The 25,819-nt window shown below is 36.4% G+C and overlaps 5 protein-coding genes and 1 long non-coding RNA gene across 7 annotated transcripts in view; 1 reads left to right on the plus strand and 5 right to left on the minus strand.

Moving 5' to 3' along the window:
- Positions 1-24,294, plus strand: part of LOC114523014 — a 56,485-nt gene extending 32,191 nt beyond the window's left edge. For both annotated transcript variants that reach the window (XR_003686976.1, XR_003686977.1), the window contains 2 exons: positions 18,917-19,000; positions 24,210-24,294. This is a non-coding gene — a long non-coding RNA (uncharacterized LOC114523014). The remainder of the gene's footprint in view (positions 1-18,916; positions 19,001-24,209) is intronic.
- On the minus strand, positions 405-12,156 carry LOC114523009. Its single transcript, XM_028543807.1, has 2 exons — positions 12,048-12,156; positions 405-1,992 (listed from the first exon to the last, which is right to left on the minus strand). The coding sequence occupies exon 2, from the start codon at positions 1,985-1,987 to the stop codon at positions 827-829; it is 1,161 nt and encodes a 386-aa protein (XP_028399608.1). The 5' UTR covers positions 1,988-1,992; positions 12,048-12,156; the 3' UTR covers positions 405-826.
- LOC114523012 lies at positions 3,088-6,989 on the minus strand. Its single transcript, XM_028543818.1, has 2 exons — positions 6,883-6,989; positions 3,088-4,182 (listed from the first exon to the last, which is right to left on the minus strand). The coding sequence occupies exon 2, from the start codon at positions 4,178-4,180 to the stop codon at positions 3,221-3,223; it is 960 nt and encodes a 319-aa protein (XP_028399619.1). The 5' UTR covers positions 4,181-4,182; positions 6,883-6,989; the 3' UTR covers positions 3,088-3,220.
- Positions 13,918-16,723, minus strand: LOC114523007. The gene is made up of 2 exons (XM_028543805.1): positions 16,594-16,723; positions 13,918-15,378 (listed from the first exon to the last, which is right to left on the minus strand). Exon 2 carries the CDS (start codon positions 15,373-15,375, stop codon positions 14,035-14,037), a length of 1,341 nt encoding a protein of 446 aa, XP_028399606.1. The 5' UTR covers positions 15,376-15,378; positions 16,594-16,723; the 3' UTR covers positions 13,918-14,034.
- On the minus strand, positions 19,317-22,793 carry LOC114523008. The gene is made up of 2 exons (XM_028543806.1): positions 22,709-22,793; positions 19,317-21,038 (listed from the first exon to the last, which is right to left on the minus strand). Exon 2 carries the CDS (start codon positions 21,031-21,033, stop codon positions 19,825-19,827), a length of 1,209 nt encoding a protein of 402 aa, XP_028399607.1. The 5' UTR covers positions 21,034-21,038; positions 22,709-22,793; the 3' UTR covers positions 19,317-19,824.
- Positions 23,770-25,538, minus strand: LOC114523011. Its single transcript, XM_028543817.1, has 2 exons — positions 25,457-25,538; positions 23,770-25,205 (listed from the first exon to the last, which is right to left on the minus strand). Exon 2 carries the CDS (start codon positions 25,201-25,203, stop codon positions 24,199-24,201), a length of 1,005 nt encoding a protein of 334 aa, XP_028399618.1. The 5' UTR covers positions 25,204-25,205; positions 25,457-25,538; the 3' UTR covers positions 23,770-24,198.
- Between the last annotated feature and the right edge of the window lie 281 nt (positions 25,539-25,819).

Raw genomic sequence — 25,819 nt, forward strand, 5'->3', positions numbered from 1 at the left:
GCTACTTGCAGCTATGATTCCAAGGGGGCCTAAAGTGTGGTTCTGTTTGGGGATAGGCTTCGATTCATCAATTCTTCAAAAAGCCCTGTCAGGACGTTTGTGTAAATTTTTTTGTTATCCCTGACTTATTTTGAGCACACTTTTGAAAAAATACATGATTGAACATGAACTGAACGGTCGAGTAAATTATTTCTATAAAAATGACCATTTTTCGGTGATATCTGGAAAAATAGTTTGTGAAAGCTTTATATGCATCGGTGAGAGATTAGAAACACGTATCACGTAGATGAAAACGTTGCCGGCTATGAGATGAGGCATAATTGAAATAATTCGTCAGCAAATGCGGATCGTTAGACAAACTATAAATAATTGAACAAGATGATAAAAAAATTAATTATGGACTAGTTCTGTACAGTACAACAATTACATTGTGGAATATTATAACTACCGTTGGCAATGGTATGTAAAACAAAACTTGTAATGTATTTTGTGAAAGGTTGTTTCTTTCACTATTGCATAGCTCGAAAAAACGTGGAATTCATTTATGTTTACATTGTCCACAATTGTCCATTATTTTACCTTACCTTTTATTTTCAAGAAAATAGTTCATTTCAAACAAGTTCCATTGCTCAGTGGTATTGATTGTTCCATCTCAGTTCTACTCATACATTCTGTTTGTTAAATATTATAAATAAGTATGCTCACTTTCCAAATACACTATACATATTAATATTAATTAAGATATTAATACATATCGATATTAATTAATTTGAAATTATAGTCATGATCCACATTCAACAATCTCGCGCGGTTAAGTGTCAGTCACTCAGGTCCTGGTGTCCATAGATCTTGGTGGTTTTGGTGGTACCCTTGATGGTGCCTTTGGTGGTAGTGATTCGTTCATTCCAGGAAGTTTAATTCCTTGTGTCTTGTATCTCGGTTCGGTGGGTTTGGGGGCTAGCATTGGTCGTGGTTGTTTTAATTTTCGCTCGTCGATTTCCTTTGATCCCGAGAAAGCCCCAACAAGAGACTTGAATGCCGATTGATTCCGAATTTCTGCACGCGTTTTTTCCAACCATCTTTCCACGTAATTTTGGTCGGTATCTTCAACTGGAAGCGCTTCGAAATCTGTGCGGACATCCGGAAGTGCGGCGTAGAAAGTGCAGCAGAGAGAATTTATATCTCTCGCCGCGAAACACATTAATTTATAATGCAACCTTTTAGGTTCATCCTTTCCTGCTTTCGTTTCAAACGATTCCAATTCCTGTTCGAGGACTTGAAAGAATCCGGCCACTTTTTTCAAACCGTCAATGAAGCTGGACAGTGCTGGGATGAGGCTTTTGGCCACAATGAGTGCAGCACTTCCGTGGATTTCTGCGTCCATTTTGTTAGCAACAGCCAGTGCAGTGTTTTCACGAGCAGCCCGTCCCAACAAAGGACACGCGATCACATTCACGACTGGGACAAACAAAAGTGCATTCGCCCATTTTCTTTTGCTTTTTGCTGTGGCTTCGTATTCTCCACATATCTCTTCATACTTGCTTTGCAAGCCTACGAACTCGTTCATGACAATTCTTGCGTCGTCTTGGCGTTTTTTTAAAGGAACCATCATATTCTCGTACATATCTAACACCATCTGCGCGATATTTTTGTGTTCTCTCGTATCTTCCAAAATGTCTGGTAACATCTTGTACCATTCTTCATACGAAAAGGCTTCGTAAGTTCCGAAGTATTCTTTTATAGACCTGATGAAAGTTGTCGTCGCAGGAAGGACGCACCTTAAATACACCATTGCATCTTGTCTTGTGTCATCTCGAATCTTTCTGAACTTTACAGCAGCCTCGCTATGACCACCAACAGCTTGGTCTGAATAAAGTGAGCGAAAACACAAGGAAAATAGACGCATGTTTTCTGGCATTTCTTTTAAATTCTCGCTTAAGCTGTTCAAGTCGTTTTCGGTCACACTTTTGGTCTCTAACGTCGACATTTTTTCTGTAAATAAAATGCAAATATATATACAAAGTCAAAATTTCCATCGTAACTGGATTGAAAACAAAATTTTCCGAATAATTTATTTTATATGCATAAGGAAAGAAAGTAAGAAAAACCAGATGTTATAAATGATACGTAATCCGTTGTTTATAAGGAGACACCCCCTTGAGAAGTTTTTGCATCCATCCTAGAAAACTTAAACCCCCTAGAAAGAATTATAGCACCGCGGAAGAGCCAATGTTGGTCAAGCAAAAGGTCAAACATAAGGTCATGTCAATTTTATTTTGAAATGTTAACTGATTTGAAATCGTTTTATTTTTGCATTCTTTACCTCCCCCAAAAATCACACACTTCCCTCCCCCCGCGGTAACGCGGTAACACAAAACAACGCGCATATACATTATGATAAAGGCCATTCGTGATGGGATTTAATAGAACATAATGTCGTATTGCTAATGGTGATTTTTAACATTAGGGGAGTGACTAGAGTGACAGAGAATGACTCGTTGTAGATGTAGTCAGTTGTACAATCATCAAATTTCAGAACTGCCACCATAAACAAACTAGATGGAAGCCTATCGTTGAGATGAATAAACCTGGAGTGCGCACGCGCCATCAAAAGTGACTGGAAAAAACTCGCGTCAGCAGAGGTCAAAACTTTCACGCGGGCATCCACTGACCACGATACCAACATACCGCGGGAAAAGAATTGAACCAGAAAAATGTTTTGTTTTGCAAAAATGCCAAACCCGCGGCGAAATTTCTTACTTTCTTCGGTTTTTTAAACACGGAAATTGGCCTGTAGCACATGTTTGTTACTTACTAAAAGTGTAAAAGTGCCAAAATAGTTTTAAAAGGGCAATGTTTCCCACAAATCATTGTGGTATCAAATTTACTGCATTTTTGCAATGTAATTAAGTTATCGTCAGTTCTATACCAGAAGGGCCTATTATATGAGGTAAATAAAACAATTCGATGAGGGGGAATATAATACAGAACGTATAGTATATCCCCCCTCATCGAATTGGTTTATTTTACCTCATTTAATATGAAAGTTGACGATGTAAATCCTTTTTCACATTTGATTAGCGACGCTAAAAATGCCCAAATGTAATGCATCCGTATAAACCAAGTTATATAATTATCCTGCTGTCCTGCCTAATTACCTAGTAATTAACCGCTTTAATTTTTAAGCAAAGCTGGCTTCAAAATCATCATCATTAGCTCATTATCTAGTTAATGCAATCTCTCCAAGATTTTCTTCCAGCCATCTTTCGACGTAGTTGTTGTCGTTGCCGACAAACGGAATTTCGCTCAAGTCGTTGAGAACGGCTGGAAGAACGTTGTAAAATGATCGACAAATTGATTTCATCTCTTTCGTTGCGTTACACATTGCCTTGTAGTGGAGCCTTTTGCGAAATGTTTCACTTTTCTTTGCTTTGCCTTCGAACGATTCTAACTCCTGTTCCATGGTGGAGAAGAATCCTGCTGCATTTCTCAAGTCCTCAACGAAGCTGGTCAGTGCAGGTAAAAGGGTTTCGGCCACAGTTAGCGCCGAGGCTCCAGATACTTTTGATAAAACCATCTTTGAATTCGCTTCGGATTTATCTCCTTTTGAAGACAATCCCAGCAAGGGAGACGCGATCAAATTCACACCAGGAACAAAAGCAAGTCCATAGGCCCATCTTTTCTTTTTCTGTGCCGTCGCTTCTAACTCTTGCTTCTGACGATCATAATCTTTTTGTAGGTCTTTGAACTCTTTCATGATCATTCGAGCCTCATCCTCGCGTTTCTTGAGAGGAACCATCAGCTTTTCGTACTTTTCCAACATTTCATGTGCAAGCCTCTTATGGACTTTCGTTTCTTCCAGGATTTCCGGCAGCGTCTCACCCCACTCTTCAAAAGACAAGGATTCGTACTTTTCGAAATATTTTTCAATGGAGCGTACAAAGTAAGTCGTCATCGGCAGGTTCGTACGCAAATACACCATGGCGTCTTCCTTTGTGGCGTCTCGAAGCCTTCTGAACTTTTTAGCAGAATCACTATCGCCGCTAACATCGGTTTGTTTCGAAAAAAGGACTCGCAATGACAATGAGAATAGACGCATGTTTTCTGGCATTTCGTTCAAGGTCTCTTTTAAGTTGTTTACATTCTCGCTAATCGGTTGAATTTTTGCTAATGCCAACATAGCTACAATTGAAATAAAACTAAATATTGTTGCAATTTAATACAAGACACGAAAAGAGATTGCATGCACCGTTATAGGACATCTGTGTGTATGAGAGTTCTTTGATCTTCTCTGAATAATGTCAGACTAGAAATAATACCCTAAGATAAAACCAGAGAAATAGTACCCTAAAATAGATATGATTTCTCAAAGTTTATTATAAAGTGACTCAAATGAACTGTTTGGTAGACAATATTACTATAATTCGGTATAGGAATAGCCATAACATTGAAGTAAACATCGTTCTTTTCCTGTGGCATTAAGTAGACATTTTATGAACTCTTAAAAATCATCCACTGGCTTTGATTTTTCAGAAAAACATGAAAACAGTACAACATAAAATTAAATATTTCTGATTTTATATTAGGTTCATACATTTTCTATTAATTATATTGCAAATATTGATGCATGGCTTTGGCTATATATATATATATATATATATATATATATATATATATATATATATATATATATATATATATATACACCCGTTTGCAAAAACGTTGGCCGCAGATAGATATATATAGATAGATACCCGAAATCTAATTAGAATTGCATATGTTATGTAATATGATTGAAATCCCATGCAAATGTATTCATATGCAATTCTAATTAGACTTCGAGTATCTATCTATCTATCTATCTGCGGCCAACGTTTTTGCAAATGGGTGTATATATATATATATATATATATATATATATATATATATATATATATATATATATATATTGATTTGATCAAATCTCAAAGACCACCATAGAATAATAAATATATTACATTATTAAAATACCTGGGTCGGTTGTATCAAGCCCGTTTAGCTTAAACGACGGATAAGTCAAAATGAAATTAAGTAAACGGGCTTGATACAACCAGCCCCTGCAGTAAACTGGTTTGATAACTAACCGGTTACTTTCTCAATGCATGAATCTACTATTAAAGACATAGGAGATCTTAATCAATTTTAATGCCAATCACACAAGATATTTCAATAAGTGAAATAAGTCTTGTTCATGCAAGCGACGCTCTTTATTCTAAATAATATGCGCTGTGCCAGGTGCATGCTGGTAAATATTATATATGCATGCAGAAAAATTTAAATCATGCATGACCATACGTGATCTTGTTTTCTGCTGTTAAATATAAACTTTCTTACTTTTCTAAACAACGTTAGAGCCAATACTTGCATCCCCATGCACAATACTATATAGAATCACATTTTTCCAAATCAATTTTAAACATCTTTTGGAAGATTTATACAACAAATTTAATTGTCAAATGTATGGGATTCGTGTTTTTTATGTATGGGATTCGTGTTTTTTTATTATAGCAGTTTAGCTTTAGCTTGTATATATATAAAAAAGCTTAGTTTGGGCGATTGCATCACCACACCTTTTTTCTTTCAAAGCTTACTTTAAGATATATATCTCTGAACATATACAAATTTTAAAGTTAAGTATGATTGTCATTTGTGTTTGTATAATTATAAAAGTATTCTGGCTATCTGCATGTCAATGAATAAATGTAGCATGTTGGTAGGGGTGTATCACTTGAGTTGGTTCCATATCACTGCATTTTTGAAATGCAATTAAGTTATTATCCACTATACTTTTAAGAGTTGACGGGGGTTCTGTATTATATTTAAAATAACATCAAGTTATTATTTCAAGCACAGTTAATGGCTTTCAAGTGGTGACAACAAAAGGGATAACCACGCATGCACTCAACAAAGCATCGTTTGCAAAACAACTTCTCGTTTATGTTTTTGTTTTCTCAGTATGTCTGGCATTTTCTGTATTGTGTACCTATCTGTTGTCAATCTCGCTTGTGAAGTTCATTGATGCTTGTTTTTGTTTTGATATATTTTAATATTTCACTATAGGCGTGCAGAAGTTTAATTAGGGTTGTGGGAAGATTTATATACTATTATGCATTCCCCCTCCGAATCAAGATTTTAAAGACATTTAGTTAAATGTATAACTTTGTCCCGTTGGCAATTGCAATTTATTAGTTTGACTGACATAAAAGCGTGGTATTTTGCGATGAGATAACACCTCAACCTTATTTTACCAGGCCTATACAATACAATGCAACAACTACTGTATACAATTATTCTAGCTACTAGGCCTATACAATACAATGCATCAACTATATACTGTATGCAGTACTACCATCGTTCGATTAGTTCTATATATATATTAATATAATAGCTAAAACATAATTTCTGTAAACAAACTATGGTGGAACAGAACTTGTAACATATTTTGCAGATGAATGCTTGTTTTTTCAACTTCCTCTAACCTTTAAGAAAACCTTCCGTCAGTTAGCCTATACGCATAAAACGGTTCATGTTAAAAAGCAGTTATTTCCGTTCCAAAGTTTGTAAAACTGGTCGTCTAAAAGGGCGCGGTTAATACTTACTGGGTGACCGAGATATATGCTCTACTTTAAAAAGTTAAAGGAGATCGATCACAAGTTATGACGGACCAAAAAATATATTTACATGAATATACCAATAGACTGCCGTAATAAGAAAGTTTAACACGCACTCTCCTGCCCATTATAGTTACTTTGATAAGATCAAATTTCAGAGACCATCTAGGCATCACCGGTTTTTCTATCTTAGCTGCATAATTAGAATGTTAGTACATTAAAAATTAAGTACCTGCTTTTAGTCTTCGACACTCAGTTGAATGTTAGCTCACAAATTATCACCACTGATCCAAATGTTTTGACTTCGCGGTACCGACTTGCTGCCACCTAAAAAAAAGGTTGAAGTGTTCCTGGCGTTGCCGATTCCAAGTAATTGTAGTTCCAAAAATTAGTTAATTATTCCAGTTTCACTTTTAACGTGGTAAACAGGTTTGATAACCGGTTTAACAGTATTTTTCCGATACGCATGGATATAGCCTATACTTTCTCGTGAAGATTCTTCTCGATTTTAACGCCAATTGCATTCACCAGATGCTTCTATTCAATTTGCCAAGAAATAATTCGTATAATAATAAAAATGACTTGCACTTCATGTATACAGATGGTTAATATCATGTGCACGAAAGTTACTTTCGTTTTTTGCTGTTATAGAAATAAACTTGCTCGCTTTCCTAAATAACGCTTTTTTAAATGCTCGCCATGCATGCCCATGCACAATACTAGAATCGCGAACGTTGTTATGCATTTATTTGACTTGTCCACTTTTCTATGATATTTGAGAATTCCATTTTTGTGGAACAGTGTGGTTAAAACATTTTATGAAAATTTATACCATAAATTGTCGTTATGTGCGGTTCATTTTTTCTCTCTGGTTTAGTGATTTAGAAAATACAAAAACTTGGCTAAAGTAATTATATTATCGTGCATGCAAGAGATTGTGCATTGCCGTTTTATAAATTTTGAAGTTAAATATCATTGTGATATATATTTGTGTAAACTATTTTGACTAGCTATATCTGCATGTCAAAAGATTTAATTGTTGCACGTTAGTGGGAGTGTATCACTTGAGTTGGTTCCATATCACTGCATTTTTGAAATGCAATTAAGTTATTATCCACTATACTTTTAAGAGCTGACGGGGGTTCTGTATTATATTTAAAATAACATCAAGTTATTATTTCAAGCACAGTTAATGGCTTTCAAGTGGTGACAACAAAAGGGATAACCACGCATGCACTCACTCAACAAAGCATCGTTTGCACAACAACTTCTCGTTCATGTTTTCTTTTCACAGTATGTTTGGAATTTTCTTTTTTGTGTACCTATCTTTTATCAATCTCGTTTGCATGTGAAGTTCATTGATGCTTGTTTGTTTTGATATAAATAAATATTTTGACATTTTTCTTTATCTCAAATGGCTCGCCCTGCTGTGGTGTAGCTAAATGCATATTACCGCTGTGTTCATTGTGACAATTTTATCTGTTTATATATGAATGCAACTTTGTCCCGCTGGCAATTGCAAGTGCTAAGTGTGACTGACATGAAAGCGTGCCATTTTGCCATTAAATGAAGTTAAACTTATGTTCTACTATTAGACCTTTGCAATGCAACAGCTATAACTGTAAACAATATTTGTGAAACAAAACAATGGTGGAACATTATAACTTGTAACATATTTTGCAGTCTGTATTCTTTTTATTTTTCCATAACCTTAATAAAACCCATGAACTCAAAGTACTAACTAAACAGCAATTTTTAATCAGCAACAGTTTTTAATCCTCATATTTTTGAAAAGGATCGATAAAATGCTAATAATGATGCTGAATATTTTAATTTAAATTAGTTTCATTTATGCTATGCATGTGTAGTGTGTGTTCTCATTCTCAACTGTTTCTGTGTTCTCATTGAAATATTTTTAAACTATGATAGAGTCAATTTTCGTAAATACACATATTCATTATAGATTGATGTTGATTAAATGTAGTCACGCATAATAATATTATTAAGAAACCCCAGTCATTCAATTATATAATTGAAAAGGCTCTAAAGTAGCCAAACACCTTATTTTACCTCTTTCATTTAAATAAAGTTTCATTAAAGAGGTTGCATTCCTGTTTTCGAGTTTCCGGACCATCTTTTGGTGTTGGTTTCGGATCATCTACTGGTGTCGATGCTTGGAATATTGCTCGATTGTTTTTTGGGTTTTGTGCTCGATTAAACGTGATATATTATTCGTGCTGAATCATCTACCTGTGGTGCTGTATTATGTTTCAATTTGGGTGTTCGATTCTTTTTCGGTTTTGGTACAGGATCTTTTGATGCAGGTACTAAATGCTCTGATGCATCTACTGGTGTTAAAACTGATCCATTTCTGGGTGGTGGTACAGGTGGTGCTTTATTTTTGAATGTTGGTTCTGGATCATCTACTGATGTTAACGTTGATTCATTTCTGGGTGGTGGTGGTTCTGCTTTATTTTTGAATTTCTGTACTGGATCATCAATTGGTGTTGATGGTGGTCCATTTCTGGGTGCCCGTACTGGTTTTGCATATATTGGTTCAGGTGGCGCTGGTTTCTTTTTCAATGGCGTTGCTGGTTTATTTTGTGATATTTGTACAGGTTCATCCAACGGTGTTGATGCTCGTCTGTTTTTCGATGTTTTTACTTGTTCTGGTTCTGCATATATTGGTTCAGGGTTATATACTGGTGCTGGTCTATTTTTTGGAGGTGGCGCTGGTTTGTTCTTCAATGGCGTTGCTGGTTTATTTTCTGATATCTGTACAGGTTCATCCAACGGTGTTGATGCTAGTCTGTTTTTCGATGTTTTTACTTGTTCTGGTTCTGCATATATTGGTTCAGGGTTATATACTGGTGCTGGTCTATTTTTTGGAGGTGGCGCTGGTTTATTTTTCGATATCTGTACAGGTTCATTAAACGGTGCTGATGCTCGTCTGTTTTTCGATGTTTTTACTTCTACTGGTTCTGCATATATTGGTTCAGGGTTGTCTACTGATGCTCGTCTGTTATTCGATGTTTTTACTCGGTTTGAATGTCGTCCTTCGCCGACCGATTCCTTCACTTCCTTTACCGAGGACGTTCCAAAAAGAGCCTTGAGTGTTGTTTGGCTCCTAATATCTGCGAGCGTTTTCTCCAACCATTTGTCGACGTAGTTTTGGTCTGTATCTTCGCTGGGAAGAGCCTCGAGGTCGGTCCGAACATCTGGGACTACTCGGTGAAATGCAGCGCAGGAGGATTTTATTTCTTTTGCTGAATTCTTTATTATTTTAAATGAGACTGTTACGTTCATCCACGCCTCTTTCTGACCTACCAAACGACTTTAGTTCATTTTCAATGACTTGAAAGAATTGTGCTACCTCTTGTAGACCATCAATGAATTTGCACAGTGCAAGGATAAGGGTTTCAGCCACTGTTCGAGCCGCATTTTTGTTGATCTCGTGTTGCCTCTCTGACGCAATAGCCCGAGCCATATTTTCTCTGGTAGATTCTTCCGACAGATTATCATGATTTACACTCGGCACTTTCTTGAATTCTGTCATGACCAGTTTTGCCTCATCTTTACGATTCTTTAAAGGAACCATGATATTCTGATGTATATCAAATACGGTCTGCGCGAGATCTTTGTGCGTTTTCGTTTCTTCCAAAATGTCTGGTAACAGTTCACACCACTCTTCGTAGGACAACGCCTCGTAATTTTCGAAGTATTCTTTTATAGATCTTATGAAATTTGTTGTTGCGGGAAGGACCCACTTCAAATACACCATTGCATCTTGTCTTGTGTCGTCTCGAATCTTTCTGAACTTTACAGCAGCCTCGCTCTGACCACCAACAGCCTGGTCTGCGTAGAGATCTCGAAAGTCTGAGGTAAATTTACTCATGTTTTGTGGCATTTCTTCCAAATGATGACTTAATTTGTTTACTGCTTCTTCGGTCAAACTATCGTGTCGTGACGTCGGCATTTTCTGTTTGCAAAATATATACAGAGCTATAATTTTCTGAACGCCTAATCTTTAAACACCATGTCCATGCTACCTAAGAAACTATATCAGCCTAAAAAATATAGTACAAAATATCCAGTTCGGATAATCTTTTTTATTGCGTTTTCTACTGGGAGAATATTTTCCATACAGTAAGAAAGAAATTTATTATAAGTTTATGAAAATGTATTTTGTTATATAAACGTACGCCACATCTCTCGAAGTAAATTTTAATTAAACCATGCATGTACCCTAATGTTATTTAAATTTCGATTCTGTCGTGTCCTCGTGCATGCGGTGATCTTTGGAAATGATTTAGGGAGACTGCACTTATGGCAGATTTCATCGTCCCTATAGCTTTCAACAAAGACGTATACACGTAGGAAAATGCTTAAGCTTTTCTAAATTTCATATGACCAGAACTGTGGCCAGACGTATATTAAAAGTGGGGGTGTATATTGACCCATTCATGTTCACATACCGTAAAACAATTGTTTTTTTATGGAAATCACTCGGGCATAGGATGAGCACAGAAATTTCAAACTGCATGTGTGCCTTAAACGCGACTCACACACAGCAACGAATTATTATCTTTCTATGATTGTTAATAAGGAGCATATTTACTTAGAGGTAACTACGATTAACTATAAAGTAAATAGTCAAACTACAAACCCTTAGTGGAAGACAGTAGGTGGTATATAAAGAGATAAATGACCTCAATATACAGGGTGTCTTGAAAGAACATAACAAGCTATTATGCCGGATATTAATTGAATTAATTATTTAACCTTACGTGGAATGAAAGAGCAGTTATATTTATAACTTTGTGATATGATACCTTTCTTTATTTTATAACAACATGAAGTGAATCGAATATTTGGGTATGAAAATTAACGGTTCAAATCAAACTTGTCATTTGGATGGAAAAGAAGTAAATCTGAAATTATTATGAGCTTGATGCGGCCTGTATGCGCAAGTAGGAATGTCAATTCAATTCTTTAAGAAAGCGACTTAAGAAAGCTAAAAAAAATCTCTTTCTTGCTATATAAGAATTAAAACGCTAAACCCAATTAATGCGTTGCGACATTTACATTTTGACTACAATTTTTGACACGCCTGGTGTAAAAGGTTTAGTCAGGTTTAGAAAGAAATGAAAATGATTTACCCGACGAAAATAACTTAACTATACATGCATATACATTGAATTATATAAGAGTCATGCAGTTACAAATGCTTACATAATACGAATTACAGATACCACAATGCACAAACAGCGCAAGTAAATAACGCACCCATTTATAGGTTCTGCATATATCCATATCCTCATGGTTTTATTTGCACTGATTAAGATTTATATATTCCATTTACTCTCGTTTTAAACCTACTGAACGTAAAGTTTATACCTGTTTTTTTTCCCGTCGGAATTCAGTTGAAATTCCACAAAATATCACAACTGATCCAATATTTCCTTTCTTGTAACTTTGCTTCAAAAACAGATGCGCTGTCGACCACAAGATTTCAGAAGTGTGGCAGATTCCAAGTAATTGCTTTCCGTAATTATACTTGTTCCACTTTCATTTTTAACAATGCTGGTTGGCGCTGGCCTGGTTATAACCGGTTTTGTTGACCAGTTATTTAAATGAGCAGTTATAAATTTTCTTTGAAATTATATAATTATAATTATAAGTATATATTGATATATATTTATATATATAGCTACATTATTGAAAACATGATTACTTAATTGCACGTGGAAATTTATCTCCAGATTTATCAGTTGCATTTAGACCAAAGATCGTAATCTTTTCCCGATGCTTCCAAAATCATTTATTTATACTTTATTTGAGAAGTTTTTTGATTGTGAAAATATTACGTCAAACTCTTAATTGCTGAAAACGTGGAGCTTCGTATCAACATGTCATTTACAATAACAAATAGTATCCATTAACAAGTCATGTTGCATGTTGAATTATATTTGAAGCGGGTTTCACATCATCGCATTCTTGTAATTAAGCTATTATTTACAACTTTTAAGAGCTGATGGGGGTTCTGTGACATATTTGCCACCCCATTCAAGAAAATTAACTATATTTCATACGCACTTTAAAACTAAGGAATTTTTGCTTAAATTATTTTATTGTAAGTACCAACTGCACGAATCTATAGTGCTGTAGCAACATTGACTTAAATTAAATCAGTAACAAAATCAGTAGCCAGTCCATTTAATTTTTTATGCAATGTTTATTCCGCTCATTAAATGGTATTTATAGTATAGCTATATATATTATAAGACAACTCGGTGTTACGACTCATCAGCGCATATACGACTCTAACTTGTGATATAATTGGTACATATAGGTATAACATTTATCTTGATTTTCTGTAAATTTCTTTTCGTATACAGTTGATTAGGCAGATAAGATTAGCGACGCATGAAATGTCCAACATATTTATAGGCATCATCCGTTATTAAGTTATATAATTACCCTCCTGTCATAATGGATTGCTCCAAATTTTATTCTTCATCGTCGAAAAGTTGGGAAGTTGTTGGTTGAAAGAACGATGTAAAATAACCAACGGGTGGATTTCGTGCTCTTTGACGTAGCTAAAGCGTTATAGCTTGGTAGCGTAGTTTTGGTTATAGCATATTCATATACTCATGTTCACAGACTGTAAAAACAATTGATTTGATAAGAAACTGATCAGGCAGAACATGGAACAAGGATATATATGAATATATAGGCACTCCCCCATTTATCGATGCTGGCTACGCCACTGTGTCTGCTTTCCTTCGAACAATTTTAATTCCTATTCTATAGTCGGAAAGAATCCTGCTACATTTTCCTGAACGATGCTGTTCAGTGCCAGTAAAAGGATTTCAGTCACAGCTAGAGCTATAGTTAGTGCTAATGTTGACATAACTATGCAAGTATCATTGTAATTTATACAAAGCGCGAAAGAAATTTTGTTTGTGCTTGCCATTAATTCGGTAACATAATTTTAATTGTGTGTATATAATTATCATGCTTCAGTTTTTGGCGTGTAACTTTGTTCCGCTTGTAAATGCATTGCAAAAAAACATGGCATTTTGCGATGGAACCGCAGTTGTATTGAGTATTTCTTTTAGTTTAAGAAAATCATGCTGTGTAGTTTGTGACAAACTTTTTTCGTCGGAACTGTTTCAATATGATGAATGGGTCAATATATACAAGTGAAAAATCAAGCAACATATGACAACTGAGGTTATATTAGGCTACAAATTGTATTCACGTTACATATGTTGTTAAATTGAAAAAATACAGATTATTCTAAAAGATTCTCCTGCATGGTTATCAGTCCAAAATCACAAATTACCTTGTTCTACCTCTACTTCTACTAAATAAAGTTTCTTTACATAATGTTGCATCTCCAGTGGCAAGAGTGACAACGTAATTGTTGTTTACGTTCTACTAAATCCTCTGTCGATGAGGTCACTGCTTTATTATTCGATGTCAATGGTGCTGAATCGTGTGGCGTTTTTGTTCGTTTACTTTTTGGCGTTTTTTCTTGTTGATTTTTCGATTCTGGTACTGGATTATCTACTGGTGGTGATGCTGGTCTATTTCTCTCAATAGTTGATATTGGATCATTTTTAGGTGTTGATGCTTGTCCGTTTTTCATTGGCAGTACTTGTATACATTTCGAGGTTGGATTTTGGTAATCAAACGGTGTTGATGTTGGTACAGGATCATCAATTGGTGTTAATGCTGCTGTATTCTTTGGTAGTAATGCTGCTCTATTTTTCAATGGTGGTACGTGGTTTGATTGTCCTGCTGTGTCGACCGATTCCTTCACTTCCACTACCGAGGGAGTTCCAATAAGAGCCTTTAGTGTTGTTTGGCTCCTAATATCTGCGAGGATTTTCTTCAACCATTTGTCGACGTAGTTTTGGTCAGTATCTTGACTGGGAAGAGCCTCGAGGTCGGTGCGAACATCTGGAAGTACTCCGTAAAAAGCAACGCAGAGGAATTTTACTTCTCTCGCTGAATTCTTTATTATTTTATAATGAGACTGTTTACGTTCATCCACGCCTTCTTCTGAACTGTCTTTAAACGAGTTCAGTTCATTTTCAATGACTTGAAAGAATCGTGCTACCTCTTGTAGACCATCAATGAATTTGCACAGTGCGAGGATAAGTGTTTCAGCCACAATTCGAGCCGCATTTTTGTTGATCTCGTGTTGCTTTTCTGACGCAATTGCCCGAGCCATTTTTTCACGCGCAGATCCTTCTGACTGATTATATAAGTTCTGCAGGTTCGCGAACTCTGTCATGACCACTTGCGCCTCATCCTTACGTTTCTTTAAGGGAACCATGATGTTCTGGTGTATATCTAATACGGTCTGCGCGAGGTCTTTGTGCGTTTTCGTTTCCTCCAAAATGTCTGGTAGCAGTTCACACCAATCATCATAGGACAACGCTTCATAATATTCAAAGTATTCTTTAACAGACCTAATGAAATTTGTCGTCGCAGGAAGGACGCACTTCAAGTACACCATTGCATCTTGTCTTGTGTCATCGCGAATCTTTCTGAACTTTATAGCAGCCTCGCTATGACCACCAACAGCTTGGTCTGTGTAAAGAGCTCGAAAGTCTGAGGTGAATTGGCGCATGTTTTTTGGCATTTCTTCCAAATGATGACTTAATTTGTTTGCAGCTTCTTCGGTCAAACTATCGTGTCGTGACTTCGGCATTTTCTGTTTGCAAGATATAAGGCAAATACAGAGCTATAATCTCCTGAACACCTAATCTCTAAACACCATGCTACCTAAGAAACTATCATGCAAATTAAATGATATAGTATATAAAACATATATAAAATATCCAGTTTGAATAATCTGCTCTTGTTTCCACTACGATAACACGATAATGAATAGTCAAACTCTCCTTATGGGTTTCAATTGCTGTAGTGCAACCGTACGACTCATTTGATAATGCATTTTTGTGGATTGTAAGGAGCGCAGTAACCTCGATTGACTTTTCTGGCACATATTCATCTTATACATAAATATTTCCGGCAGTAGGTGGTTATGTTAATTATGTGCATAAGAGGCAAAATTAATTTGTAGTTTCCTGTGAAACCTAGAATAAGATGCATTTTTACGAGATGCATTTTTACGAAATGCATATTGTTATTTTACATCCCTGTATCCATGAGATGGAATCTCAGCGATGTGATCACCACCGATACACAAACAAAATTATAACACAGTTTTGTCTCCCATAGATAGTATGTTTACGCTATTCAGAATGTTGGCGAGAGTACGGTTTTAAAAATCTCATGTCGATGACACCATTTTTGTGTATTTATCGGGAGTTAAAACATCGCGTGATATTCCTTTCTTTGACACTACTTCAAAATACAGTGCTCTACATGGTGTCTTGAAAAAAACCGAAATGGAACATAACAAGCTTTTTATGCCGGATGTATCAATTGAATTAAGTTATATAATCCTTACTTATGAAAGAACCGTTGTTTATAACTTTCTAATAATACTTTTTTGTATTTTACAACAACAAGAAGTGGTCGAATACTTTTGAAATGAAAATTAGTGGTCGAAATCAACTTGCCATTTCAATACAAAACAAAGTTAATTTGTATTTTATTATGAGCTTGATATCTGTATGCGCAAATAGGAATGTCCATTGAATTATCAGTAGAGAGAGAGAATGTGGTTTTCTACCAGCAATTTTCAACACAAGATTTGAGAAAGCTAAGTCATGCAGTTACAAATGCTTACATATAACGCGCGAGTTAAATATTCCACAATACACAAACAGCTCGAGTATAATTAACGCGCCCGTTTATGCGTTCTGCATATATCTTTATCATCATGGTTTTATTTGCACTGATTAAAATTTATATATTCCATTTAATCTGGTTTTAAACCTATTACACGTAAAGTTTATACCTGCTTTTTGTCTTCGGAATTCAGTTGAAAGTTATCGTTCACAAAATATCACAGCTAATCCAAATATTTCCGTGCTTGTAGCTCAGCTTATCAAAAAAATGACGCACTGTCGACCACAAGATTTCAGGAGTGTAGCAGATTCCAAGTAATTACTTTCCGTAAAGATTCCAAGTAATTGCTTGCAGTAATTGCTTATTCCAGTGTCATTTCTAACAATGCTGCATGGTTGGCGCTAGCTGGTTATAACCGGTTTTGCTGACCAGTTATTTAAATGAGCAGTGATTTTCTTGACAGTTCTATGATCATAAGTATATAGCTACATAGATAAAAACATGTTTACTTTAACGTGGTAGTTTAAGCAAATAGTATCCATTAACAAGTTCTGTTGCATGCTGACTTATATTTAAAGCGGGTTTCACACCATTGCATTCTTGCAATTAAGCTATTACCTACAACTTTTAAAAGCTCGTGGGGGTTCTGTAATATGTTTCCCCACCCCATTCTAGAAAATTAGCTATACTTAATACGTATTTCAAAACTAAGCCCGAATATTTGGCTGAATGCTTTTTTTGGCTGAATGTAAGCACTATAACAGCAGTGCTTAGTGTGTATAGAATGTAGTGCTGTAGCAAGTGCTGCATTAGGATTGGCTACGTTACTTGGCGCTTTCTGTTTTTAAAATGCAATTAAACAAAGAGGCCGATTTTTGCATGAGCGACTCGTCAAGGAGTTGATTAGATCGCTAGTATACTGTTTTGATAACAGGCACGAGTTGTCCAATTGTTTTAGTATTAACCTTGTAGTAGTGGTACAAAGAAATATTTAAAAGTTAAAGAGTCAACATGATGTTAATCTTACTTTAGCGCAGCCTGCACTTTACATTCACTCATGCGGGCTGGCTGGATTGACTGGATTGTGTTACAAAATCTTCTTTTCTGTATATTTTCGGTCAACTACAATTGGCTATCATTAATAGTATAACTGACAATACGTGGCAGAAACTGAAAATACGCGATAGTGTACTGATAGATTTATAATTATACCAGTAGCTAACATTGTCCGTGCCAAGACATACCGCCTATATTGCGAGTATTTGTACCTTAGAGTTTGGGCACGCGCTATTGCTGTCATTTAGTACTACGTATCATATTTCAAACAATCTCGATACAGTGAGCTCCGCATATATCTGGAGTGTGAGAACTTTTGTTGTCCAAACTGCCGCCAAAGATGGCTGAATTTGAAGGAGTTATAATACGCCAGTTCAGTCTCCTCTCGCGCGGCCAAATATTTTTCTTTGTTTGTGGCCGGGAGTGACGGTCCAACCAGCTTCAACTCGTCTTAAACTTACGCATGCGCATAACGTATAAAATGCCCAACGGCCATGACACAATGGCGGACAACTCAATTTGCATTTGCATTCCCGGACGTAGACTTGCTACAAGTCGACTCTTTAAATCCACACGCAAGCTTGACCGACCGAGGGTAGCGAGGTCGCGAAACCGAGGGAAGGGAACGCGCGGAAGAGTCGACTTGTCAAACTTGCAAGGTTTCTATTTGCGTCTTCGCGCCAAAACGGTCATATTACTATGACAATGTGTTCAATCAATTTCCTAATAAATGCTCGAAAGCGTATGGTGCTAACTCAAATGCAAGGCTTTTCCCAGCTCCTGTTTGTGCTGAAACGAAGACATCTCTGTTTGAAAGATATGCCTGAACAGTGTTTTGCTGATACTCTTTCAGTTCCGAGTAACCAACAGACTTCCTGGCTTTGTCAATCGCTTCGATAATGGAAGCCATATCAAAGTATTTTCTAATCAAGTGAAATCGAACACCAATATCGACACCTTGATTAACATTTTTATTCACGCTGAATAGTCGAAATGGTAATTATAATAATTAATTCAGCGACCTGATTTTGGGTCGCCAAAAATGGCGCGAAGCAAGTTTGACAAGTCGACTCTTCCGCGCGTTCCCTTCCCTCGCTTTCGCGACCTCGCTACGCTCGGTCGCTCAAGCTCGCGTATGGGTTTAAAGAGTCGACTTGTAGCAAGTCTATCCCGGACGTAGTTAGAATCCCCGGACGGAATTAGTACCCTCGCCGGCTTGAAGGTGATGATAAACAAGCCAATGCAAGTACATGCAGCTAAGGCATTGTTATGAGTTTTTAGGCCTATAATAGGGAAAACCTTGACTTTCTCGCCCTCTTAGAGTTTATGGTGAAACATTCTACTAAGAACTATAACTTGCCATAATGTTTGTGGGTAAAAATTCTTCGGCTATACTTAACTTTGATAATAGTGCTGTCTGATTTCTTCTTGTCTAGTTGAAACCGTGCGAGAAGCTGTTAAAAGATCGCATGCGCCATGAAGACAACTGGCCATTTATTGAACCTGGTGACATCTCCAAGGTTTGTGCTACGATAAAATTGTCACACAGTATCGATAGTTTTTTCCAACTAGCATACATACGCACAAGCAACGCTTAGCGACGGAAAGTACGCGTGGTCGTCAAAACATCTTGTAGGTACGATGTGTTAAAATAACAACATTGTACATACGCAATATACGGAAGCTAAGCATCCCCACAAGACCTTTGAAAAAGTTCGAAGGCTCAAAATTAGGAAAATTGTATTTTCGAGCCTTTTGTTCCAAAGGTCTTTTGCGGTCATGACTACCTGAACAAGATGATGAAAAATTTGAATACGGCAACCCGAAATTGCAACATATTTTTAATCGATTATACAGTACAACAATTACATAGCTACCGTTACTATAATATACTAAGTGATAAGTTGTTCTCTACTATCTCGAAGAAACGTGGAATAGACCTTTTTCATAATGACGTCAAGCGCGGAAAGTCTGATGTTACACGAAGTTCGATTGGCTCGATAGTTTTGTGGAGTCAATCAAATTTCGTGTAACATAAGACTTTCCGCGTTTGACGTCATTATAAGACGTTTTCGTTTACGTTTAAAATGTGCACTATTTTACCCTATTTTTATGAAAAAGTACCAATGCTGGCGGTATTGATTGTCATATCTCAGTTCCATTTATTCTGCATGGACTTCGTCTACTTTCATACATACTGTTTGTTAAATGTTATATTACTGTTAAGTCTGCTCACTTTTCAAATACACTATAATGTTAATTTGAAATTATAATCATGATGCACCATTTAGCAATGCCGCGAGGTTAAGTAAATGTATAAATAAGCTCATGTTCTTTTAGTCACTTAGCTGTCCGTAGATCCTGTGGTAGATCTTGGTGGTTTTGGTGGTGCGTTTGATGGTGGTTTTGGTGGTGCGTTTGATGGTGGTTTTGTTGGTGCCTTTGATGATAGTTTTGGTGGTGGGTCCATTCCAAGAAGTTTAATTCCTTGTGTCTTGTATCTCGGTTGGGTGGGTTTGGGAGCTGGTATTGGTGGTGGTTGTCTTAATTTTCGTTCGTCGATATCCTTCGAACCTGAGACAGCCCCAACAAGAGACTTGAATGCCGATTGACTCCGAATTTCTGCACGCGTTTTCTCCAACCACCTTTCCACGTAGTTTTTGTCAGTATCTTCAACTGGAAGCGCCTCGAAATCTGTTCGGACATCCGGAAGTGCTTGAAAGAAAGTACAGCAGAGAGAATTTATATCTCTCGCCGAATAACACATTAATTTATAATGCAACCTTTTAGGTTCATCCTTTCCTGCTTTCGTTTCAAACGATTTCAATTCCTGTTCGAGGACTTGAAAGAATCCGGCCACTTTTTTCAGACCATTAATGAAGTTGGACAGTGCTGGGATGAGGGTTTGGGACACAATAATTGCCGCACCTCCATGGATTTCGGCGTCCATTTTGTTAGCAACAGCCAGTGCAGTGTTTTCACGAGCAGCCCGTCCCAACAAAGGACACGCGATCATATTTACGACAGGAACAAACAAAAGTGCACTTGCCCATTTTCTTTTGCTGCTTGCTGTGGCCTCGTATTCTTTACATATCTCTTCATACTTGCTTTGTAAGCCTTCGAACTCCTTCATGACCGTTGTTGCGTCGTCTTCTCGTTGTTTTAAAGGAACCATGATATTCTCGTACAAATCTAACACCATCTGCGCGAGGTCTTTGTGGGCTTTCGTATCCTCTAAAATGTCTGGTAACATCCTGTACCATTCTTCGTACGACAAAGCTTCGTAAGTCCCGAAGTATTCTTTAACAGACCTGATGAAATTTGTCGTTGCAGGAAGGACGCACTTCAAATACACCATTGCATCTTGTCTTGTGTCATCTCGAATCTTTCTAAACTTCACTGCAGCCTCGCTATGACCACCAACAGCGTTGTCTGAATAAAGTGAGCGGAAACACAGGGAAAATAGACGCATGCTTTCTGGCATTTCTTTTAAATTTTGGCTTAAACTGTTCAAGTCTTTTTCGGTCACACCTTCGTTGTTTAACGTTGACATCTTTTCTGTCAATAAAATGCAAGTATACAGCTATATACAGAGTCGAAATTTCCATCGTAACTGGATTGAAAAATAAATTTTCCGAATAATTTATTTTATACAGGCATAAGGGAAGAAAATAAGAAAAACAAGATGTTATAAATGATACGTATTAACCGGGAAGGGAACACCCTCTTTTGAAGTTTTTGCATCCTTCCTAGAAACTTGAACCCCTAGAAAGAATTATAGCACTGCGAAAGAGCCAATGTTGGTCAAACATAAGGTCAAACATAAGGGCATTCAAAAAGCTCCAATTCTCTAAAACAAAATTGAATTTCAATAAAAAAATATGTTTATATTTTATATATTAAAAGGTTATATTGCGAAGCCTTTTACAGATTTATCTTTGATTTGCTGGTGTAATTCAATTCTTTTTACCAATAATAATCACTACCACATTCCTCCATCTTGGATATGCAAACAATCGTAGAATATGCATGATGTCATAATCAGGGTGCATTTTTAAGAGTCATGCAAAATCCTGCATAATATATCATGTACAAACTATGACGTAGTTTTAAGAGTGAGTAAACATCTTTTGTTAGATGCAGTTACAAGCAATGCATAATTTATAAATATAAATATACTATGTATGTAGCTAATATAAGTACTTTGTCAAAACCCAAGAATATAATTTAAAATTTAATTTGCAGATACACTCTTACGCCTATATTCTATCAAACCAGGCCCCTGTATACCTGGATCTCCACTTCTTCGGGGGGGGGGGCGCTGCTAAAAACATTTACTGTAGGGGCATCCCCCCCCCTCAGGTACTGGCCTGCGTCAAATTTATTGTGCGGTAGATGTAATAAAAGCTTGATTTTCTGTGTTTTACCTCAAGAATGAACTTTCTCATTAATCCGTAATAACAACTTAACTATTCTTCATGAACTGATTTGAAACCGTATAATGTTACCGTTTTCTTATTTTTTGGATAAACGTTATTAAATCAGTCTTTACCGTCCTCAAAAATTCCCACAAAACGCCCCACCCCCCCCCCTGGTAACCCCATAACACAAAACGAGCATGTACATGCTGATAAAGATGAGATATAAGCCCCGTTTACACTACACTAAATTTATTGGCACGGCACGGCTAAAACGGGCACCCGTACCCATTTCATCTGTACTCGGCCTTTGTTTTGGCAGCCTGAACACTAATAAAATTGGGTGCGGGTGCCCATTTTAGCCGTGCCGTGCTGATAAATTCAGTGTAGTGTAAACGGGGCTATAATAGAACATACAATAATTGAATAATGTCGTATTGCTAATCGGGATTTTTCAAATTAGAATGACTCATTATACTGAGTAGTCAGTTATACAATCATCAAATTTCAGAAGCCGTCATAAACAAACTAGATGAAAGCGTATTTATACTCTTTCTGCATAAGCTATACATAACATGCGCCTTTAAAGTGTCCTGTTTTGCGCTTTTTTTCCACCGCTGGGTAATATTTATAATGAATTAGATGCACATCGTGGTGAAAAATGATTACGTCGATGGAAGTGGTTTATGCTAGTATATTAGCATGAACATTCTGATAGAATCGAATTGCAGAGAGTTAACGCTTTTTACGCCATCGAGAAATTCGCATACTTCCTTTTAGTTAGATTAATAGTCACATGATATTAAATACCTTCCTTTTTTCTTCTTAATTCGTTTGAAATTTGGCTCAAAATATATCACACTGGCCCAAACTTTTTGAGGCAGCTTCAATACCGACTTGCTGTCGACGACAAAATATCAGATGTGTTTTGTGTTACCCAATTCCAAGTATTTGTAGTGAAATTATTTATTTATGCAATCCCATGGTCAACAATACTTGTTGATACTGGTTTATAACCGGTTTTCTGACGGACTGTACAGTATTTTCTTGATAATTTCATAATCATATGCATGTATGATTGAAAATATCAAACCATTTTCACTATACAAAACTTATTTTGATTCCTATACCGATTAAACTAGATGCTTTTATAATAGGAAAAACTCGTTTATTCGAGGTGGAAAATGCTCTCCAAAGTCTTGCAAATGTAATTGAAGCCTTTTTACCCAAAATGGCTGGCGCCGTACTGTTAGTGGCGAATACCATGCTGCGCTTGCACACGAAAGATAACTTTAACTTTGTTTTCTGCCGTTTGAACAGAAGATAATTGATTTTGGAAGAGATATTCAATCAAATCTCAACCATAAACTGTCATATTCATTGCATACTTTTCATGTTCTAGGAAATAAAATTAAATCAGTTGCATTAAAGTATATATTTCTACCTGAAGCGGCAAGGTTTAATAGTAATTGTGTTCGACTGCATATGCCCTATGTGAATTAATTACGTGGAATATGTATAAAAAAATCTGTCGCCCAAAAAGGTCACCAAGGTCCTTGCATTGCCAATTTAGACACGTGAAACCCCATATTTATTACATTGCAAGGTGTTCGAAATGTAAATTACAGATAATGGGAGATTTTTATTAGTTCTTGAGAGGTCGGTAATCAACAGACAGACCGCTCAGTTTTGGCGGGAAAATTTCAAATTTGAATTCCTGATAATTTTTATTTGAAAATTTCTACTTTGTAAAACTGGTATGAAAAATTTGAAATGTTTGGGAATAAAGAGAGGATGAAGATGATTTTTGTTATATGAATGAAGATGTTATTTCAAGGCAGAAACCAAATATGCAACGAAACAAGCGCTCAATATACCTGTTATTGCATGTCTTTGACATGATAATAGACTATTACAATAACCTTTTTTCAAAGTTTACGATGTAAATACCGTCACAGCACGAACAGACACATTTAAGTTTATTTTGACAATTTTTGATGTTGTGTCAAAAGAGATACGCTGATGGATGTATTATTTCAGCGGGTTCCATAATTTACTTTCTGCATTTTTGCCAAGTTATCGCCAGTTCTATGTTAGCAGGGGTTCTGTAGTATATTCTCCTTCATGGATTTATTTTATTTTACCTCATATAATGTGATATATAACAATTATTTGTAAATCCTTTTTCATATACATTTGATTAGCGACGCTGAAAATGTCCAAATATACAAACATTTATGCATCCGTAATCAAGTTATATAATTATCCTGCTGACCTACATAATTACCTAATTAACTGCTTTAATTTTTAGGCAAAGCTATAGCTTCAAAATCATCTTCATTGGCATCTAGAGTTAATGCAATCTCTTCAAGATTTTCTTCCAGCCATCTTTCGAGGCAGTTGTTGTCGTTGCCGACAAACGGAATTTCGCTGAAGTCGTTCAGGACGGATGGAAGCACGTTGTAAAATGATCGACAGTTGAATTTCATGGTTTTCGCTGCATTACACATTGCCTTGTAGTGGAGCCTTTTGCGAAATGTTTCACTTTTCTTTGCTCTGCCTTCGAACGATTGTAATTCCTGTTCAATGGTGGAAAAGAATTTTGCTGCATTTCTCAAGTCTTCAACGAAGCTGGTCAGTGCAGGTAAAAGGGTTTCGGCCACAGTTAGCGCCGAGGCTCCAGACGCTTTCGATAAAACCATTTTTGAATTCGCTTTAGATTTATCTCCTTTTGAAGACAATCCCAGCCAGGGAGACGCGATCAAATTCACACCAGGAATAAAAGCAAGTCCATAGGCCCATCTTCTCTTTTTCTGTGCCTTCGCTTCTAACTCTTGCTTCTGACAAATATAATCTCTTTGCAGGTCTTTGAACTCTTTCATGATGACTCGAGCCTCATCCTCGCGTTTCTTGAGAGGAACCATCAGCTTTTCGTACTTTTCAAGCATTTCATGTGCAAGCTTTTTATGGACTCTCGTTTCTTCCAGGATTTCTGGCAGCGTTTCTCCCCATTCTTCAAAAGACAAGAACTCGTACTTGTCGAAATATTTTTCAATGGAGCGTACAAAGTAAGTCGTCATTGAAAGATTCGTACGCAAATACACCATGGCGTCTTCCTTTGTGGCGTCTCGAAGCTCTCTGAACTTTTTAGCAGAATCACTATCACCGCTAACATCAGTTTCTTTGGAGAATAGCACTCGCAATGACGACGAGAATAGACGCATATTCTCTGGCATCTCGTTCAACGTCTCTTTCAACTTGTTTATATTCTCGCTGATCGGTTGAACTTGTGCTAATGCCAACATAACTATATAAGTGAATTAAATATTTTATGGTTTTTGCAAGGCGCTGAAAAGATACTGTTTAGTCTTGCAATTTCCCTGTGATTCTAAATGCAATTTTTGCTTTTTGATAGATGTTAATAAGTGCAAAAGCTATACAGACGCTTAAGTGGGTGACAGTACATGGGCGTGGTTGCTTGCAGTATAATTTGAACTTTATTTGATTACATGAATCAGACCGGCTAGAGCCACATAATAAATCTATTTCATTAAATACCTGCTTTTTGTCTTCAGAATTTGATAAAAAATATGACTTTTGACTTGTTTATATAGTCAACTTGAATACATGCACGCTTACTGTTGACCACAAACTTCTGAAGTGTTGTTGTTTTTCAGAAAATTGGTTTATTTATTTCAGTTTCATTCTGAGCCGTACTGGTTTGACAACCGGTTAGCTGAACGCTGCCTGCATGCATTCCTGGGTTTAACAGTGTTTTCGCCGATTTGCATATATACATATGTCATCGAAAACATATAAATTTATCTGGAATTTAACGCCAATAGCATTCACCAAATTCTTAGATTAAAAGGTACAACTTATTTAATATGAAATAAGCAAACAATCCTACGTTTTGCTCAT

Source organism: Dendronephthya gigantea, unplaced genomic scaffold, assembly GCF_004324835.1.
Source record: "Dendronephthya gigantea isolate DGI-Jeju-01 unplaced genomic scaffold, DenGig_1.0 000026F, whole genome shotgun sequence".
NCBI classification, from domain to species: domain Eukaryota; kingdom Metazoa; phylum Cnidaria; class Anthozoa; order Malacalcyonacea; family Nephtheidae; genus Dendronephthya; species Dendronephthya gigantea.

Bases quoted from the DNA above. Each gene is read 5' to 3' on its own strand.
- LOC114523009 (XM_028543807.1), bottom strand. From the start codon at position 1,987: ATGTCGACGTTAGAGACCAAAAGTGTGACCGAAAACGACTTGAACAGC.
- LOC114523012 (XM_028543818.1), bottom strand. From the start codon at position 4,180: ATGTTGGCATTAGCAAAAATTCAACCGATTAGCGAGAATGTAAACAAC.
- LOC114523007 (XM_028543805.1), bottom strand. From the start codon at position 15,375: ATGCCGAAGTCACGACACGATAGTTTGACCGAAGAAGCTGCAAACAAA.
- LOC114523008 (XM_028543806.1), bottom strand. From the start codon at position 21,033: ATGTCAACGTTAAACAACGAAGGTGTGACCGAAAAAGACTTGAACAGT.
- LOC114523011 (XM_028543817.1), bottom strand. From the start codon at position 25,203: ATGTTGGCATTAGCACAAGTTCAACCGATCAGCGAGAATATAAACAAG.